Here is a 13,679-nt window from a genome sequence, read left to right as displayed (position 1 = left end):
GAAGTTCAGGAGGCCGAAGATCTACTGGAGGATCAGTGAGGAAGCTGGAGAACGCAGACGGATCTACACACACACACACACACACACAGTTATGCAGGAGAACAGTGTGCATGTGTGTGTGTGTGTGTGTGTGTGTGTGACGGTAACCTGAGTTGACGCTGCGCACAGATCGTGGTCGAGGGATGGGTCGAGGTCGAGTGTGTGTCCCGCTGGACGTCCTGAATAAAGGTGACGGGACGCTGATGAACGGAGCTTTACTGTGATCATCTTCTGCTGCCATACTCTCCTCTGAACTACTGCTCTGCTTCGGCTGAACACACACACACACACACACACACACGTTTCATAAAACATTATGTATGAACACTTAAACCAAAGAAGCTGTTTCAACTGAAAGAAACTTGCACTGATCTTAAGATTTATCAGTGCATTTGTTGTGTCTCAAGAAGGACATCAGTAATGTTTTTTTCTAAGACACATTTATAAAAATATCTTCAGTGTCCTAATAGAACTATGTCCTAGTCCTGTTTTAGTCTAAGCCCTGTCTATGAAACCAGGCCAAAGTGTCCTGACATCAAAACATCTAAAATTATATCTGGTATCTGAATAGTGTTTGGTTTGACTATGTATATAGACTACCATTTAAAAGTTTGAGATCAGTGCGATTTCTAATGTTTGTTTTAAGAATATACTGTATTTGTTTGATCAAAAACACTGAAGGAAAATTATTTTGTGAGACATGATATTAAAATACTTTAAAATATTATTTCTGTGATGCTCCGCTGTATTTCCAGCATCATTCCTCCAGTCTTCAGTGTCACATGATCTTCAGAAATCATGAATAATATGATGATTTACTGCTCAAGAAACATGAAGATTATTAGCGATGTTGAACACAGTTGTGCTGCTCAATATTTGTGTGGAAACTGATATTTTGTTGAGCATTATTTGATAAATAGAAAGTAAAAATAAAACAGTGATTATTAGTGTAATACACACAACTATTCAAAAGTTTGATTTTTTTTCAAAAGTTTTTTTTTTTTTAGAAATTCATACTTTTATTCAGCAAAGATGTGTTAAATTTATAAATAAGTGATAGTAAAGACTTACGTTGTTAGAAAAGATTTCTATTTTGAATAAACTCTATTCTTTTTAACTTTTTATTCATTAAAGAATCAAAGAAAAAAAGTATCACAGCATATTATTCAGATTTCTGAAGATCATGTGACACTGAAGACTGGAGGAATGATGCTGAAAATACAGCGGAGCATCACAGAAATAAATTATATTTCAAAGTATATTAAAACAGGTATCCAATATTAGAAATTGCAATAATATTTCAGAATATTACAGCTTTTTCTGTATGTATGATCAAATAAATACAGCCTTGATGAGCAGAAGAAACTTCCGATCCCAAATTCTGAATGGGAGTGTACGTTTATAAAGTTTTGGGAAAAGTTACTTTTTAAAGTAATGTGTTACAATGTTGCATTACTTCATAAAAGGTAAGCAATTGCTTTAGTTTTTATAGAAAGTGAAGCATTACATTACTTTTGTTGTACTTTTTGTCACCTGACCTGGGCTTGTTTATTAATTTTTGCCAAATTTTCTCTGAACAGTCAATGCATGGGAAAACAAAGTAGCTTGCATTTCTTATTTGAAAAAATAAATAATTATTCAGTCATTTAATGAATTCATTTTCATCAAATGGAGTTAGGCAAATATATTTTTATATATTTCACTTCATTTCACGAGCATGAATAACACTCAGGCATGAATAAGATAATATTGTAATATTGCAGTAATATTTCCCTCTAGATGTGTTTTGCTAAAATTGAAGTTTAATCTGTGAGCAGACGCGGTTGAGCGACTCACTTTGGGAGGAAGAGGAGGAGGAACTTCATCGCTGTACTGCAGTGTGTTACTGAAGAGAGAAAAACACGCTCCATCAGATCTTCATAATTCATGAAGACATGCATCTGTACTGTAGATTATTGGTGATGTACTGTACCCCGCTGGTCTGTGGGAGAGAATAAGAGGTACGATTAACCACAGATACCGTCGAAGCTCTCTCATATTCAGTCAATATGTGCAGAAATGACACAGATACGCTTCATATTAATAAACCAGACGCTATTATCCTAAATCTAGTTTGGTGTTCTGTTAAATTGGCTTTCTGATTTTAGCAACTGGAATTTAAGAACACGTTTTGAGTGAATGGATCATTAAATAATGGTGAAAGTCCTGATCTAGATGCTTTTTTACATCATATAGATTCAGTTCATGAATATTCAGTAAATATTGCAAATGCATGAATGTAAATGTGTCTATGATTTCAGAGGAGAAGGAGAACTTACATTTCCACGTCATCGTAATCGTCATCCGTGTCCACGCTCTCATCTCTGTAAGAGTTTATTTTGAGAAATCATTAGCACATGGGCTGTGTATGTCTCAGACAAGTGAATAAATGTGAAGTCATCTCTTACCTTCTTCTGGAAATGATGGGAGGACTCATCCACTGACCTCCTGACGACTGTAACTACACCAATCAATAACAGCACGTTATCTTACAACATCCACTTTGTAATAAAAATGAATGCAAACCTTGTTATTTTTTTAAATCAAGATATTAACATTCTGCAAGGGGCGTGTAAACTTATGAACAAAACTACACAGCTAATGATAATGACTATATAAAGACGGAAAATAGTTATTTAGGGACCCCATGAAGTGTTTTGACAAGTATATTTTTCCATGTAGTTAGGAAGTTCCTCTTAAAACAGGAAGTTGTGTTCAGACATATAATTCCTTGTTTTTAAATTGCCAGTTCTCTTCTGTTTAAGTCAGAGGAAAGAACATGCTATAGAAAAGTCTTTTGGTCACAGGAAATGTTTTTCTTTGACAACGTCGTCAAAGGAAGGTTTTGACTCGAGCAGATTTATCTCAGAAGTTCCACACACGAACACTAACCGTTCCTTCTGGAGACTCTCGTTTGTCAGTGGCGGGTCTCTGTGTGTAGATCTGTTCCACTGAAACACAGACATCAGATTTATAATAATGAAATAATGAGCGAGTATCTGTCACGAACACACACGAGAGTCTTACAGCTGATGTCTGAGTTCGTTCTCTCGGCCCGGTTGTGTCTGTTGATCGAGTGAATTCTTCTTAGTGAATGTGGGACAATCACCTGAGAAAGACAGAGATCAGAGACAGACAGATGGACTGTGTTTATGAGTGAGTCGCTGAATGATTCAATCAACTGAGTCATTCAAAACACTGATTCATTCAAGTAGTAAAGTAGGGACTGTCTTTATGAGTAAGTCACTGAATAGTTCATATAGTTTAGAATAGCGTAACGTACCTCCAAATCGTCATCATCGGTCTGTAAGTTTTTGTGTTCGTCAGGGTGTCTGAGTTGGTCCAGCAGTTCAAGGGTTAACTGTTGTCTCAAACATTGCTGAGTCACAAACATGTGCTGCAACAAGACATGATATGAGTTCAGATGAACACATGCACACTCACACATGTTTGTTTCTTTGAATTTTGGGGACTTTCTATAGACTTCCCTCTTCACTTTAATGCTGAACAAACGATATTCTTCTATCCCCTAACCCAACCCTAAATCTAAACTCACCCCTTACAGAAAACCTCTCTGCACTGTTACACTTTCAGATAAACATAATTTGCTATTTTTATTTTATCTTGGAGAAGTGAGGTGTCCATGGTGCAACATCTAACTACTGGGGTGCCTCAGGGCTCAGTTCTTGGACCACTTCTCTTTTCTATCATTCAGAAACATGGCTTTTCATACCACTGCTATGCTGATGACACTCAACTCTACCTCTTATTCCATCCTGATGATGCAACTGCTTGTTTTCTTTAAAAAAAGAAACACTTGCTTATCTATTTTGTTCTGTATTCTATTTGTATGCAGCTAAAATTATGACTGAAAACTGAATGACTGCTTTTGTGCTGCTAACACAACACACACGTCTGGCAAACATACCATTAGCATCTTTTTAGCACTGGGTCTCTTCTTTGGGTTTCTGACCAGCATGCACTTCACAAAGTTGTAGAAAGTGGGTGTCCTGAAATACAACGGTCAGTCAGAGATTAGTTTGAGCTCGGACTCTGATGCTTAGTAAGGAACATCTCCGTCTCTCACCATTTCGATTTGTCTTTGAGTTTTGGAGGCTGATAGCCACTCTTGGACATCAGGAACAAAACTCTGAGAAACCAGAGAACAAACAGTGTTGGTCTTCATCTGAGACAAGTCACGGTGATCTCTACAGCTTTATACAGGACAGACTGTTTCAAAGCAGCTCAGAATAGTAATGAAAATATGCTCACTCTCAGTTCATCTGAGATCAGGATGAGTTTGTTTCTTCATCAGATTTGCACATTTCTCCAAATCTGATCTTGGATGGCCTGAGAGTGAGGACATTTCCAGATCATTTTCATAATCGAGTGATTTATTCCTTTAAATCAGTTTGATGGTAATTCAGTTGGTGTGTACCTGAGAGGATGGACATCGAAGAGAGGCGGCTGTAGTTCTGCGAGCTCAATCGCTGTGATTCCCACAGACCAGATATCACACAGCTCATTATATCCACCCTTGATCTCGACCGCGGCCACCTCTGGAGCCATCCTGAGGACAAACACATGCTCAGAAAACACACGCTCAGATGGGAATCGAACCCATGACTGTGGTATTGCTCGAGACATGACCTACTGTTTGAACACCAGGAAGTTGCTCAGAATTAACTATAATGTGAAGGAGAGGATCTCAACTAACATTCTCAGAACCTTCTGGCAACATTCTCTCAACGTTATGAACATTCCAGTAATGTTAACAGAACATCTGTTCAAAGTTATCTGGACTTTAATAATGTTCCTCAAACGATAGCACAAAAACATTATTCATCGTTCAATGATAGTTAGATGTTCGTTTTTTTAAATGTTACTATTTGTTTCAAAAAACATTCAAATGTAACATTCCCATAATGTTTACAAACCATGGAAACACTTTTTTAAATATTTAAAATAACTGAAATTTTGAATGTGCATAGAACATTCAGAAAAATAAGGTGTTGATGGAAACCTTCTGAGAAAGTTCTTGTGAGCTGAAGTGTGGCTTTATTCTCACCAGTACGGCGTCCCAATGAAGGACATTCGACGGGCAAATGTGGCTGTGATTTGTGCCGAGATCCCAAAGTCAGCTGAAACAGAGAGAAAGAGACGGAGGAGCGTTAGACACACCGAGCGAGGGAGTGAGACGCCTTTAATAGACTTCAGTCGTTCTACGAACCCAGTTTGACTTCTCCATGATCATTCAGGAGAATATTTGCACCCTGCAAAACACAAACTCAGAGTAACTGACTGAACACTCGCTGATGCTCACTGTTGAGGAGTAACTCGTTACATGTTACAGATTACATCGTTTCATTACAACATAAGAGCAAACAGTTACAGTTACTGAGAAGAAAATTGTAATTAAACTACAGTAACTTGTTAAAATGTCAAAAATTACAAAGAGATTTACATCTAAATATTTACACACACACACACATTAACGCACACACACACAAACAGTTCTAAAATATGAGACAGCAGTGTTTCAGGAGTTTAGGACATCTGTTTTATCTCCTATCTTGGTTTATGTACATGCTTTATTTTGTAAGATGAATTGTTTTCCAAGGCATTTTAGTTTCCTGTCACAGCTGTGCAAAGATTTCATTTCAAAAACAGCATCATATCTATTAAACTTGATATTATATTAAATCAGTATTTAACCTCAGAATGATCTCAAAGTAAAAAAAAAAGGTGCTAAATCATTTTTTTTTTTTGGGGTTGCTGAAAATGAAATTATTAGAATCTGAATTCGAGTGATGAAGGATTGTGAAAGTCTGATAGGAATCAGTGTTGAGTTTACTGTAAGGTGAACCCTGCCTGCTTTACATGTTTCAAGATGATTAACAGCTGAACATATTATTAATTTAGACATGTAATCTGTATAAACTAACTGTAAGCGAAGACATTGACTTTACCTTGATGTCTCTGTGGATCTTCTTCTGTCCGTGAAGATAATCAAGACCCTGACAGACACAGAGAGAGCACGTGTGTCAGAACAGAAGTGTGTTGTGTTATAACTGTGTGTATGTGAACATGAAGAGTGTGTCACCTGCAGCATCTCTCGACAGACGTAAGCGATCTGCTGCTCGGACAGAGGACCGGTCACTGACACACAGAGACACAGAGACACATCACCATCACACACTCAAACAAGACAGACAAACACTGAAAACACACGTCATATATCTGTGCATTCTGATCACAAATAACAGCCTAGATAGAAAGAGCTCTGAATACTTACTGAAGGGAGCTCTGGGAAAACAGCATAAAACATTTAAAAATAAATAAAATAAATGTGAAGAAATAAATAGGAGTTAAGAAAAGTTTGATTCAAATAAATGGATGAATGTTTGAATGAATGAATAAATAAATACATACAGCAATTTCAAAAAGTTAGATTAAAATAAATAAATAAAGTAGAGTTTGGAAAAGTAAGATTAAAATAAATAAATAAATAAAGCAGATTTAAGAAAAGTTAGATTAAAATAAAGAAATAAATAAAGTATAGTTTAGAAAAATAAGATTAAAATAAATAAATAGAGGCAGTTTAGAAATGTTACATTAAAAAAACAAACAAATAAAAAAATATTAGATTAAAATTAAGGGAGTTTAGAAAAGTTAGATAAAAAAATTAATTAATAATAAATAAATAAATAAATGATAAATAAAATTATTAAAATTTAAAATTTAAATGAAGGGAGTTCAGAAAAGTTAGATTTAAAAAAATGTGTTAGTAAATAAATGATAAATAAAATAATCAAAATTCAAAATTCAAATGAGTCCCATATTTAACCCAAAGTTGGGCTCAAGCAAACCCAGCATTTTTTAGATTGAAAGAGTGAATGAATCTGAAATGACACCGTCTGCATGCAAAAGCATCTTTCTCCACTGAAAGCTCTGACAGAATTAAACTTGTGTCCCAGCAGCATCTAAATCCTTCCGTTATATCATCTCATCACACGCAGCGTTCAGGGCTGTTTTTAGAGACCCAACGGGTTTGAGAGGCTGAAGATATTTTTATGTCACGCAACTGTTGAGCAAAACAGGAAACCCAGCTAACGAGTAAAAACAGTGGTGTGAGAGACGACAGGCCCTGTTTACCGTGGTAAATGTCCTGAAGAGATCCTCCACCGCAGTACTCCATACAGATCCACAGCTTATTCATCCTGCGACACACACATCTATCATCACACTCCCGTTCATCTGTTATCGCTCATGTTTTGACCTGTTCTCAAGCTCTTGATTTAAACAACGCTAGATTGATGTATTCATACAGACTGACTCAGTAAAAACAGATGCTACACAAACAGATTCCCCTGGAAGTCAAACACAGATGAGACTGAGAACTTGTGATTCCCAGCATCTATACGACAAAGAGCACAGTTACTGGAACAGATCATAGTTTAGCCGACTCTGTTTGATCTTTCTTAGTGTCTCATCTTCTCAGGGATTTAAACTTGTTCAGTAATGTGTTATGAACAGAATGCAGTGTTACAATGTTTCAGAGATGTTTCCAGGGAACTGAAACATGTGAATGTATCATGTTGGATCCTCTCACCTGATGTAGCTGCCGTGATAGGCCACGATGTTTCTGTGTGTGCAGCTCTTCACCATCACGATCTCTTGCTGGATGACTGAGAAATCATCCTCTGAAAGACAGACGGACGGTGAGCGCCGCATCACCATTAAAATGATCTAAAGAGAAGACAGTCTGTGGGATCTCTGATCTTACCAGGCTCCATTTTGATGATTTTAATGGCTGCGTATTCTCCATTCTGTTTATTGCGAGCCTTAAAACACACACACACACACACATTTGTGTTTATCAACTATGCTTCAATGCAAACTGTATGGACTGATTCACAATTCATTTTGAAAAAATATATTGAAAATTTATTGAAAGAATAGAGAAATGTTTTTTACAATAAAAAAATAGGAAACAAGTAAGTTGTGATAGAAATAGAATAGCGAGTGCAAGTGTTAGGGGTTAGAATAGAGTGTGTTAGAGTTAAAACCACAAACGTATTGAAACCATAAGAGTGTACTCAACATAGTTAATGGGAAATTAATATCCTCCTTGACAGAGAGTTTGAAGGAAATGAAGCGGATCACGTGGCTCTGTGATGAAGAGTTTGGTTACTAATAGAAGTTTTGCACTCGAGTGAAATGAAATATTGTGTTATTTAAAATGAAATTTTACTTGATGTACTTTTTAAATATGTTTAGATGACATAAACATTTAATATAAATGTATAATATTTATATTAATTTGACTCATGACCTTTTTAGGAACAAAATGCCTGAGAGAAGCTGTAAAGTGTGTTCTCTGCAGCACCAAAATAAACTCCACAGACGTCAACTTCTGCATTTCACAGAGAACACGCTACACACACACTCACACACACACAAACAAACACACAAACAAACACACAAACACTCTCCCACACACGCTACATACACACACACACACATGCTACACACTCACACACACGCTACACACACACACACACACACACACACAAACAAACACACAAACAAACACACAAACACTCTCCCACACACACGCTACACACACACACACATGCTACACACTCACACACACACACACACACTATGCTTCAATGCACAGTGTATGTGTGTGTGTGTGTGTGTGTGGGACAGTGTTTGTGTATGTGTGTGTGTGTGTGTGTGTGTGTGTGTGTGTGTGTGTGTGAGTGTGTGTGTGTGTGTGTGTGTGTGTGTGTGTGTGTGTGTCTGTGTGTATAATGACATGGGTATGACACAGGTATTACAAGGAGAGGGAGACTTATGAGGACATAACCCATGTCCCCATTTTTCAAAACACTTATAAATCATACAGAATGAGTTTTTTTGAGAAAGTAAAAATGCACAAAGTTTCCTGTGAGGGTTAGGGTTAGGTGTAGGGTTGGTGAAGGGCCATAGAATATACAGTTTCTACAGAATAAAAACCATTACACCTATGGGATGAACACACTTTACACAAAAACAAACATGTGTGTGTGTGTGTGTGTGTGTGTGTGTGTGTGTGTGTGTGTGTGTGAGTGTGTGTGTGTGTGATGGTTTGAAATATTTCCGTAATCAACTTTAGCCATATATTGACTATTTGGGTTTTCGAGGATGGATGGAGCTAGGGAGGGATGGATGGATGTCTACTGTCCTAATAATTCAAATGGAATAAATAAATAAATAATAAAATATTAATATTTCAGTTTCAGTGACATATTGACGTATGAATAATGTCCTTTGAAAAACAAACAGAAAATCTTCTATATTTTTGTAAATGAAAACAAAAGGTTAAATGATATTATTCATAATTTATTCCAGAAAAGCTTGACTTTGAGCTGAGTTTTCCAAGATAATATACAAAAGCACATTTTTGTTTTATTTCTCGTTTTTGAGGGTGGACTTCCCTTTCATAGATTTTGCTTCATAAATGCTAAAGTTTATTTGCCTGGGCTTGACCAAAATAGCTTCTGCATTTCATGGTATCCAAAAGTCACAGAATAGCTAGAAAGAGCTTTTCATCTAGTGATGCAAGAAAAAGACGGTTAGGTTTCGGTGAAATCTGATTAGGTCAGGATTAAAAGCATTATGATAATTATGAGTCTTTAGAAAGTGTGTTTATATGAGTGTGTATTGTGTGTTTATATAGGCAAGAGTATTATATTGTTTGTGTGTCTCAGTGTGGGCGGGTCAGAATCATATGTGTGGGCGGAGCTCTTCCACAGCTCCGCCCCCTCCTGACCTCACACGACCACTGGTTCCCGCTCTTCTCCGTCATGAGTGTGTGTGTGTGTGTGTGTGTGCAGACTGAGAGTTTTCTGCTGTGGAACGAGCTCAACCGGTTACCTGCAGCCACGTGAGCGCAGCTGGTGTCAAACAGGTCCTTTAGGTCAATGACTCCTGATGTGAAAGAGCCACACTTTTTAAAACACATTCTCAGATTCTAATTCTTGGCCAACTTGAGACAAAAAGTTAAAATATGATTTTCAGATATTTGAGGTCTTCTAGAATTTAAAGCACCTGGAGCATTCAATTCACACGCTTTAGAAGTAAAGACAGAAATTATATAGATAAACTAGACACAATACAGACTGATGATTTTGAAATTCTGAATACAATTAAGACATTATTTGACATATTTGATGAATTTAGTTAGACATATTATTCGACATTAGGTTAGGTGACCCTTAAGCACAAAACCAGTCATAAGGGTAAATTTTGTGAAATTGAGATGTATCCATCATCTAAATAATCTTTTCATTTGATGTATGGTTTGTTATAATAGAATTTTTGAAAATCTGGAATCTGAGAGAGCAAAAAAATCAAAATATTGAGAAAATCATCTTTAAAGCTGTTCAAAATGAATTCTTAGCAATGCATATTACTAATCAAACATTAAGTTTTTATACATTTACGGTTGGAGATTTACCAAATAGCTTAACTTAATATCCTAATGATTTTCATCATAAAAGAGAAATGTATAATTGTGACTCATACAGTGTATTGTTGTCTATTTCTACAAATATACGTCTGAGATACTGATGACTGCTTCTGTGCTGCAGAGACACTGATATGAGCACTGTAAAATTATTATTGTGATTTTATCAGAAAAAGACTGTAAAAAAGCTACAGTAAAACAGTAAGTTTCCATACTAAAGATTCGGTGAATAAATGTAATAACATTTAATGTAATTTTACAGTAACATACTGTTAAAAATATGTTTTTTTTGGAAGTGAAAAATAATATTATTTGTATAATTTACAGTGAAAAAAATTAAATTGACACTCCCAGAATTCCTTGCATGACACTTTTGATTTTTTTATTTTATTTTTAGTTTTATTACATGTTTCGTCTTAGTTTTTTTTTCTTATCAGTCGTGTACATTTATGGTTTAAACGTCCGTTAATGAAATATTTAATTGTGAATTAAGTCTGTAAAATCTAAAATGTTGCTGTCGTATTATTTATAGTGAAATTCTGGCAATCACGGCTACCGGTATTTTACCGTAAATGTCACATGTTCACCTTTAGTAATGTCAAGCATCTCTGGATGTGTGTGAGTGTGTAAACTATCCTAACGTCCGTATGCACGAGCGACTCTTATGCATCTTTAATTAAGAGTTATTTTTACGCTTCTCAGACGCCATCAGCATCCACTCCCATACAGCAAATTCAAAAATACTAATATGTTTCTATAGATATATTTTCTGACGCTGGAGTGCTTTATCAGCTCTACAGGTGAAACATCGACACACACAAAGGTGTTTTTTAGAGGAAAGAGGAAGCAGTTCACAACCACACACTCTTCTACAGATGCACCGTGCTTTACAGTAAACTACATCCTCTACAGGACGCTGGGCTAGCCCTAGTCAGAAATAAATATATAAAGTATACTCCAAATTCATTTACATATTTATGTACTTAATAAAATACCCTGAAATTTTATTTTTAGTATACTAAACTGGTAACTATACTTAAAGTCTCCTGAATTGACACAACTAATTTTACTTTTAATGCACTTTAATTGTGTAGAAGTAGTTTAGAAGTCCAATTGAAGATATACTTAGTATATTTGATTGTGCAAAAGAGTAACTATACTTCAGGTACACTTTAAATATCTTGCACTTAAAGACTGTTATTATTCATATCATTCATCAAAAGTGACATTAAAACACATTTTAGACGTAATATCAAGAAATGTGCATTGTGCAGAAGTAGTACGCCAAATAAAGATTAACACTTTCCGTTCAAACTCAATGTGGCCTCACAGGCCTGAGACATTACATAGGATGTGGTGCTTTGACCCATGAGTGATCACACACACACACACACACACACACACACACCTCTAAACATGGACACAGCATAACTGACACAGATATTGTTTTATACAAAGCTAGTTATAAATACTATAACCTAACGCTTACCCACACACTAACCCTCACAAAAGACAAATTTGTCCTTGAAATATAAACACACACATGTACGCACCTCTCTAAACGGATTCTTCAGTTGTGTTTAACTATTTTTAAATGCTTCAATGTAAACCCTCGCAGAACACTTCTGCATTTTTCTGGATGCATGAATGCATAATGCAACGAATGTAACTTACATTTAACATCCACGTCGTTTATAAATATGTAAACGTTCTTAAATCAAGACATTTACTTCAGATGCAGAATGACAATATTTAACGCTTTTGTTTACCCTTTGAATAAAGTTTATATTTCTGACCTCGTTGGTAAATGTTTGCTCTTGTTTTAAGCAAAAACTCACTTCATTTTGGGACATTTTTCAGAAAATTTTATTTTGTACTTGAAAATAATACACGGATACTAAGCAACTAAATTATTTATATTTATAAAGCGGATTTCAACTGTTTTTAACATCCCTAAAAGAAGGTTTGGGGTGATTTTTTCAGGTTTAGTTCACTTCTGGGAACAAATTAGTCCCACAATATGGTTAAGCAGGTACACACACACACACACACACACACACACACAAACACACACATATCTTTAGGCAGAGGATGAATACACCCTTAAAAAATGAAAGATAGACAGAGAGAGAAAGAAAGAGACCGACAGGAAACAAACAAAGTATTTGTGATGAACAGATTTAATGTTTCTTGAATGTTTGTGGTTCATGAAAAAAAGTGAAAGTGAGAGAATTACCAGAAACAACACAAAAATATTTCAACAAAATAATTTAACTGCAAAGCGTAACATTTGCTCTGGATACCTACACACCTCTCATGAACCCCTGTCTTTAAAAGCTGTGAATCAGACTGAGAAACTGAAAACGAGAAGTGGTGAGAAAAAAAGAGTGAGGTACCTTATAAACTTCTCCATACGTCCCTCCACCAACCCGCAGCAGAATCTCAAAGTCGTCCTGAGGGTTTCGTGTGGAGATCTCCAAAACGTCCATCATCACACAAACACACACAGCAGTGAACAGATCATGTGTGTGTGTGTGTGTGTGTGTGTGTGCTAACTGCTGCAGGAAAACTGACACACACTCACTCACACTCTAGAATGCATAACCTCTTCCTCTGTCTCACCTCATTTACATCTCGCTTTATTTCCTGTTTAGGGTGTGCGTGTGTGTGAGAGAGAGAAATAAAGAGAGAGAGAGAGAGTTTGAGAACATTAAACCCAAGTGTTCAAGTATATTTAGTTAGTTTAGAATATTTGTTGTGTGTGAGAGAATCAAACAACTTAAAAAAGTGAGTTTAGGTGTGTGTGTGTGTGTGTGTGCGTGTGTTTGTGTGTGTTGAGCATGCTCAGTGCTGCAGTGCATCAGTGTGTGTCGTCTGTGCAGCCTGACTGTACTTCCTGTACAATAATGCAGCAGAGCACAGAAACTCCTGACGCTCATGAAGATGAAGATTGAAGATGAACTCCTGAAACTCTCTCGTTCTGGAGAGAACCGAGCTTCAGCTGCTTCACTGGAGCTTCTGGACTCAGCCAGTAACCTCGTGTCTGTCTCTCTGATATCTGTGGGGGTTTACTAACAGCAACAGA

At 36.3% G+C, this 13,679-nt stretch overlaps 1 protein-coding gene across 1 annotated transcript; it reads right to left on the bottom strand.

The window, feature by feature from the left end:
* Positions 1 to 161: 161 nt before the first annotated feature.
* On the bottom strand, positions 162 to 13,366 carry LOC127938992 (mitogen-activated protein kinase kinase kinase kinase 5). The gene is made up of 18 exons (XM_052535964.1): positions 12,991 to 13,366; positions 7,865 to 7,922; positions 7,691 to 7,781; positions 7,234 to 7,298; positions 6,182 to 6,237; positions 6,048 to 6,095; positions 5,309 to 5,351; positions 5,147 to 5,219; positions 4,517 to 4,648; positions 4,166 to 4,228; positions 4,007 to 4,088; positions 3,362 to 3,475; positions 3,106 to 3,187; positions 2,971 to 3,029; positions 2,487 to 2,539; positions 2,358 to 2,402; positions 1,876 to 2,020; positions 162 to 310 (listed from the first exon to the last, which is right to left on the bottom strand). Exons 1-17 carry the CDS (start codon positions 13,084 to 13,086, stop codon positions 1,957 to 1,959), a joined length of 1,224 nt encoding a protein of 407 aa, XP_052391924.1. The 5' UTR covers positions 13,087 to 13,366; the 3' UTR covers positions 162 to 310; positions 1,876 to 1,956.
* Between the last annotated feature and the right edge of the window lie 313 nt (positions 13,367 to 13,679).

The sequence above is a fragment of the Carassius gibelio genome, chromosome A2, assembly GCF_023724105.1.
Source record: "Carassius gibelio isolate Cgi1373 ecotype wild population from Czech Republic chromosome A2, carGib1.2-hapl.c, whole genome shotgun sequence".
Classification (NCBI taxonomy): domain Eukaryota; kingdom Metazoa; phylum Chordata; class Actinopteri; order Cypriniformes; family Cyprinidae; genus Carassius; species Carassius gibelio.
Note: the sequence above shows the minus strand (reverse complement) of the source record. Positions and strands in the feature narration are given on the sequence as shown.